Source organism: Dysidea avara, chromosome 2, assembly GCF_963678975.1.
Source record: "Dysidea avara chromosome 2, odDysAvar1.4, whole genome shotgun sequence".
Lineage (NCBI taxonomy): Eukaryota > Metazoa > Porifera > Demospongiae > Dictyoceratida > Dysideidae > Dysidea > Dysidea avara.
In genome coordinates this window covers 5124369-5131541 of record NC_089273.1, presented here as the reverse complement: position 1 = coordinate 5131541, position 7173 = coordinate 5124369, and the positions used below count along the sequence as shown (strand labels likewise).

The 7173-nt window shown below is 41.3% G+C and overlaps 1 protein-coding gene across 1 annotated transcript; it reads left to right on the top strand.

Annotated features, from left to right (window-relative positions):
* The first annotated feature begins 5374 nt into the window (after positions 1-5374).
* Positions 5375-7037, top strand: LOC136246371 (gamma-aminobutyric acid type B receptor subunit 1-like). The gene is made up of 2 exons (XM_066037763.1): positions 5375-5413; positions 6231-7037. Exons 1-2 carry the CDS (start codon positions 5375-5377, stop codon positions 7035-7037), a joined length of 846 nt encoding a protein of 281 aa, XP_065893835.1.
* The last annotated feature ends 136 nt before the right edge of the window (positions 7038-7173 follow it).

The window sequence follows — 7173 nt, the reverse complement described above, 5'->3', positions numbered from 1 at the left end:
AATTGTTGTTATTAAAATTTTTACCATTAACCTACCATCACAGCCATTTCTTGGCCGCCACCTTGGATTTCACATCTTTTTTCACCATAGCCTTTCTCAGGGCCGCACTCTTTTTTTACAGCTTGGCTGTTTTGGATTAGATTTCACTTCTTTTTGTATTTGTATACCACAAAGCCGGCCATAAATCCGGCCTATGGCCGGCTTTAGGGCTTTTTAACCTGTCATTTTTTCTTTACTACAGGAAGAAGAAAAGATGAAGCAGGGTGATTTCTTTGTAGCTAACCTCTCTGCAAGGTGATCCTTCTGGCTGATCTCTCTACCGGATGACTTGTTTGTAGCTGAACTCTCTACAGGGTGATTTGTTTGTAGCTGAACTCTCTACAAGGTAACTTCTTCTAGCTGATCTTCCTACAGGGTGATTTGTTTGTAGCTGAATTCTCTACAGGGTGATTTGTTTGCAGCTAAACTGCTACAATGTAACTTCTTCTAGCTGAACTCTCTACGGGTGGCTTGTTTCTAGCTGATCTCTCTACAGGGTGACTTGTTTCTAGCTGAACTCTCTACAGGGTGAATTGTTTGTAGCTGAACTCTCTACAAGGTAACTTCTTCTAGCTGATCTTTCTACAGGGTGATTTGTTTTTCTCTACAGGGCAATTTGTTTGCAGCTGAACTCTCTACATGGTAGTTTCTTTGTAGCTGAACTCTCTACAATGTAACTTCTTCTAGCTGAACTCTCTATGGGTGGCTTGTTTCTAGCTGATCTCTCTACAGGGTGACTTGTTTCTAGCTGAACTCTCTACAGGGTGAATTGTTTGTAGCTGAACTCTCTACAAGGTAACTTCTTCTAGCTGATCTTTCTACAGGGTGATTTGTTTTTCTCTACAGGGCAATTTGTTTGCAGCTGAACTCTCTACATGGTAGTTTCTTTGTAGCTGAACTCTCTACAATGTAACTTCTTCTAGCTGAACTCTCTATGGGTGACTTGTTTCTAGCTGATCTCTCTACAGGGTGATTTGTTTGTAGCTGAACTCTCTACAAGGTAACTTCTTCTAGCTGATCTTTCTACAGTGTAATTTGTTTGTCTCTACAGGGAAATTTGTTTGCAGCTCAACTCTCTACATGGTAGCTTCTTTGTAGCAGAACTCTCTACAATGTAACTTCTTCTAGCTGAACTCTCTACAGGGTGACTTGTTTCTAGCTGAACTATCTACAGGGTGATTTCTTTGTAGCTGAACTCTCTACAAGGTAACTTCTTCTAGCTGATGTTTCTACAGGGTGATTTGGTTGTAGCTGAATTCTCTACAGGGCAATTTGTTTGCAGTTGAACTCTGTAAATGGTAGTTTCTTTGTAGCTGAACTCTCTACAATGTAACTTCTTCTAGCTGATCTCTCTACAGGGTAACTTGTTTCTAGCTGAACTCTCTACAGGGTGACTTGTTTCTAGCTGAACTCTCTACAGGGTGATTTGTTTGTAGCTGAACTCTCTACACGGTAACTTCTTCTAGCTGATCTTTCTACAAGGTGATTTGTCTGTAGCTGAATTCTCTACAGGGAAATTTGTTTGCTGCTGAACTCTGTACATGGTAGTTTCTTTGTAGCTGAACTTTCTACAATGTAACTTCTTCTAACTGAACTCTCTACAGGATGACTTGTTTGTAGCTGAACTCTCTACAGGGTGATTTGTTTGTAGCTGAAGTCTCTACAAGGTAACTTCTTCTAGCTGATGTTTCTACAGGGTGATTTGTTTGTAGCTGGATTCTCTACAGGGCAATTTGTTTGCAGTTGAACTCTGTACATGGTAGTTTCTTTGTAGCTGAACTCTCTACAATGTAACTTCTTCTAGCTGAACTCTCTACAGGGTGACTTGTTTCTAGCTGAACTCTCTACAGGGTGAATTGTTTGTAGCTGAACTCTCTACAAGGTAACTTCTTCTAGCTGATCTTTCTACAGGGTGATTTGTTTTTCTCTACAGGGCAATTTGTTTGCAGCTGAACTCTCTACATGGTAGTTTCTTTGTAGCTGAACTCTCTACAATGTAACTTCTTCTAGCTGAACTCTCTATGGGTGGCTTGTTTCTAGCTGATCTCTCTACAGGGTGACTTGTTTCTAGCTGAACTCTCTACAGGGTGAATTGTTTGTAGCTGAACTCTCTACAAGGTAACTTCTTCTAGCTGATCTTTCTACAGGGTGATTTGTTTTTCTCTACAGGGCAATTTGTTTGCAGCTGAACTCTCTACATGGTAGTTTCTTTGTAGCTGAACTCTCTACAATGTAACTTCTTCTAGCTGAACTCTCTATGGGTGACTTGTTTCTAGCTGATCTCTCTACAGGGTGATTTGTTTGTAGCTGAACTCTCTACAAGGTAACTTCTTCTAGCTGATCTTTCTACAGTGTAATTTGTTTGTCTCTACAGGGAAATTTGTTTGCAGCTCAACTCTCTACATGGTAGCTTCTTTGTAGCAGAACTCTCTACAATGTAACTTCTTCTAGCTGAACTCTCTACAGGGTGACTTGTTTCTAGCTGAACTATCTACAGGGTGATTTCTTTGTAGCTGAACTCTCTACAAGGTAACTTCTTCTAGCTGATGTTTCTACAGGGTGATTTGGTTGTAGCTGAATTCTCTACAGGGCAATTTGTTTGCAGTTGAACTCTGTAAATGGTAGTTTCTTTGTAGCTGAACTCTCTACAATGTAACTTCTTCTAGCTGATCTCTCTACAGGGTAACTTGTTTCTAGCTGAACTCTCTACAGGGTGACTTGTTTCTAGCTGAACTCTCTACAGGGTGATTTGTTTGTAGCTGAACTCTCTACACGGTAACTTCTTCTAGCTGATCTTTCTACAAGGTGATTTGTCTGTAGCTGAATTCTCTACAGGGAAATTTGTTTGCTGCTGAACTCTGTACATGGTAGTTTCTTTGTAGCTGAACTTTCTACAATGTAACTTCTTCTAACTGAACTCTCTACAGGATGACTTGTTTGTAGCTGAACTCTCTACAGGGTGATTTGTTTGTAGCTGAAGTCTCTACAAGGTAACTTCTTCTAGCTGATGTTTCTACAGGGTGATTTGTTTGTAGCTGGATTCTCTACAGGGCAATTTGTTTGCAGTTGAACTCTGTACATGGTAGTTTCTTTGTAGCTGAACTCTCTACAATGTAACTTCTTCTAGCTGAACTCTCTACAGGGTGACTTGTTTGTAGCTGATCTCTCTACAATGTAACTTCTTCTAGCTGAACTCTCTACAGGGTGACTTGTTTGTAGCTGAACCCTCTACAGGGTGATTTGTTTGCAGCTGAACTCTCTACATGGTAGTTTCTTTGTAACCGAACTCTCTACAATGTAACTTCTTCTAGCTGAACTCTCTACAGGATGACTTGTTTCTAGCTGATCTCTGTACAGGGTGACTTGTTCCTAGCTGAACTCTCTACAGGTGATTTGTTTGCAGTTGAACTCTCTTACATGGTGGTTTCTTTGTAGCTGAACTCTCTACAAAGTGACTTCTTCTAGCTGATTTATCTACAGGATGACTTGTATCTAACTGAACTCTCTACAGTGTGATCTGTTCATAGCGGAACTTTGTACTGGGTGATTTGTTTGCAGCTAAACTCTTTGCATGATTGTTTCTTTGTAACTGAACTCTCTACAAGGTAACTTCTTCTAGCTGATCTCTCCACAGGGCAATTTGTTTGTAGTTGAATTCTCTACAGGGTGATTTATTTGAGCTGAACTCTCTACATGATGGCTTCTTTGTAGCTGAACTCTCTATTAGGTACCTTCTTCTAGCTGATCTGACTACAGGGTGACTTGTTTGTAGCTGAATTCCCTACAGAATAACTTGCAATGTAATATAACTGAGTAAATTATACATGCAGCTGAATGCTTTATTAGATTGACGGTTCTATTAGAGTATCTCGATCTCGCATTTGCTACACGTAGTTGCCTTTCGAATCATAACTCAGTGATTTGTAATCCGATTCTTCTGTACTACTGCAAGAACTTTCTATGATGATTATTCCTGCTACACACTGATTTTCAGCTCGTTGCTCTAAGCGGTTTGCCTGGTAGACACGAAAACTAATAGTTTTTTTATTCATAAAAATCGATCGCGTAATTTTGACACAGGTTGGACTTTGTGTCATATCTCCATGGTCTTTATCCCGATTCCTTCCAAACCACAAAAAGGCACTCCTACGATGGTTGCTCCATCTACATATCAATTTTCAACTGATTCTTCCAAGGCGTTTACCCTGTAGGTGTGACAGACCTTCGACCTTATTTTACGCAAATAATCGGTCATAACTCCGTGAATGTTCATCGGATTCCTACCAAAGTTGGTACGGAGATCCGTCTTAATGAGCCCTTTAAGTGTGCCAAATTTCAGCCCAATCCGAGCACGCATTCGTGTTTTATGGCGAATTTTGCGAAGTGTGCGAAATGAAGAAGATGAAGAAGAAGAAAAAAAACGAAGAAATTAAAACGAAATTTTGTTCGCTCGCATCTCGGAAATGGCTGGAGCGATTTTCTTCACATTTGGTATGTAGACTCTCCTAACTGGGCGGCACGTCTCTAGCAAATTTGGTTCCAATCGGATAAGGGATCACAGAGCTACATAGGTGTGAAAATTGCGTTTTCTTTCTTCCTGTTAATATACTCACGGTGTGGCGCGCCGGCTTCTTGGGCCGCACGACATGTGTCTTGATATATCACATACACTAGGGACTAGTGAGAAGGATAAATGTATTGTGGCTCTATTGCATGCCTATAGATATGTTGCCAGCCTGAGAGAATCAAGTCACCATGCACTGGATCTTGGAGTTTTTAATGCAGAATTTTAAGGTGAAGATTCTGACTACAAAATTAATAATATCTGGCTCATGTTCATGATTTAGACACATATAAACCAATTGTAAGTTTTGCTATAGGCCTGAGTTGTACGTTGCGTGATTGCTGCTACGTAGCAATGACAAAAAAAAGGAGAAGTTAATGCAAAGGACACTTGTGGAATGAGGACTTCCTCTCTCCCCCAGCAATGGAGGCGATGGAGATGGTAGAGCTAGAACAACCAGCTCCTAGAATGGCCACTGGTTGATGCTCACTGTGCAGGGCATTCCTCACGAACTCGAGGACTCCACGATCACGATCACAACCTGAGTTAGCTTCTACAAACTCCAACACATATCCAGATAAAATACTATTATTTCTGTTTATCTCGTCTCTAGCTAACCTCGCAGCTGGTATGACATATTCTCCATCCCAGTCTGATCCTCGATAAGAGAACAACCCAAGTACTCGTGATTTCATTCGTCTGGTCTCGCTATACTCAGCTGCTCTTGCAGACCACAGCAACGTATAAATTATCGATACACAAATGGCGATCATGGCGGTTGAACAAAAGTTTAATCAAATTGGAGATTTTGTATGTTGTAGACAAGCTAGCTAGTTACATGTCGCCAGTATATTTATAAATAAGCAACTGCAGGTGATGCTGAAAACATTGGTAAGTGCGGCACACTCTGGCGTCTTGAGGTGTAAATGTTGTTTTGGAGCCTGCCGGTGTGTGTCGTGATGATGGTAAAAGGTCGGATGGCATGTCATTGATTCCTTGGTCGCGGGGCTTACCCTTGCTCTGGGAATACACTTTTGGGTTTGGTTTCACCCTACCAATACTGTGTCGTTGTGAGGATTTCGCAGCAAGTTTTTGGGTTATATCACGGATTGCCCCCAACACTATAGATATTTACTGGCAAGGCCTCAAAAGGAGACTTGCATGTGATAGCTAAAGCATGCGGTCTCACGTTCCAGATGGTTTTATTATTTGTGTTATTTTGTGTGAAGCGGCGAACCTCCCCACACACCCACACACAGCGGCCGCCCCTTGTATTTAATCAGAAACTAATCGTCGAAGAGCCCGTTTTTTGAGTGATGGCCTAGAGCGGTCTGGCCACGCAGCCACGCGAAACTAATGAACGGGGTGTAAGCCAGAGTAGCAAACGTGCATCCCCAGAAAATCCATCAGATAACTTTACAACCGGCCTACCGGCATTGATGAGGCTTCGCTAATGAACTGTTGACAATGACAGCATTAATATCGATGGTAGGTGGCAACAGAATGCTTAGCATAAAATCCGCGTACAACTACCAAGTAGTTACAGGAATTATTGCATTGTTATGGTCTGCAGGCTCAAGTACAGGAGAGCATAACGAGAGACAAGTGCTCGCGATATTACGAGTAGCTACTTGGATTGTTCTCCTATCGAGGATCAGACTGGGATGGAAAATATGTCATACCCGTGCTGCGAGACGAGATAAACAGAAATGACAGTATTTTACCTGGATATGTGTTGGAGTTGATAGAAGCTAACTCGGGTTGTGATCGTGATCGTGGAGTCCTCGAGTTCGTGAGGAATTCCCTGCACAGCACACATCAACCAGTGGCCATAATAGGCACCGGCTGTTCTAGTTATACCATCCCCATTGCTTCTGTTGCTGGAAGAGAGAATATTCTGCTTCCTCAAGTATCCTACGGAGCAGCATCTCCTTTTTTATCATTCACAGATTCGTTTCCATACTTCTACAGGACAGTACCTACTGATGAATATATTGAAGGAGCTAGAATAAGCCTCATGCAGAAGTTTAACTGGAAACGTTATGGTATACACAACACTGCATTTGGTGGTGACAATGTAGTCTGGATAGACCACAGCATCACTGCATTACGAGCTGGTATTGAACAGCACATTATGGGAGCAGAAGAGGTGTACACCGGAGAGCCTTACCAGCAGGACTCACATACCACTGCAAACAGTGCATTTGAGAATGCTCAGTTAGTGAATGATATTTATACAAGTGGCATGCGAATTGGCATGATATATGGGATACAGGAGTCTCTGATAAATGACTTGTTGTGTATTTTATACCATCATAACCTTGTTTATCCACAAATCATTTGGATGCTGATTGACTTAGGAACATATGATCAGTTATATAGTCCTAACTGTACAACTGAGGAAATGAGACAAGCCACAGACGGTATTATCTAGTATTTGGGCCACCAATATAACTCTACTAGTGATGGTGTTTTTGATGTTACCAACAAAACATTTGAACAATATTACAAATCTTATATTAGGAAGTATGCTAGTGAAAGGGAAAATAATGGTAGTAATATTGGAAACA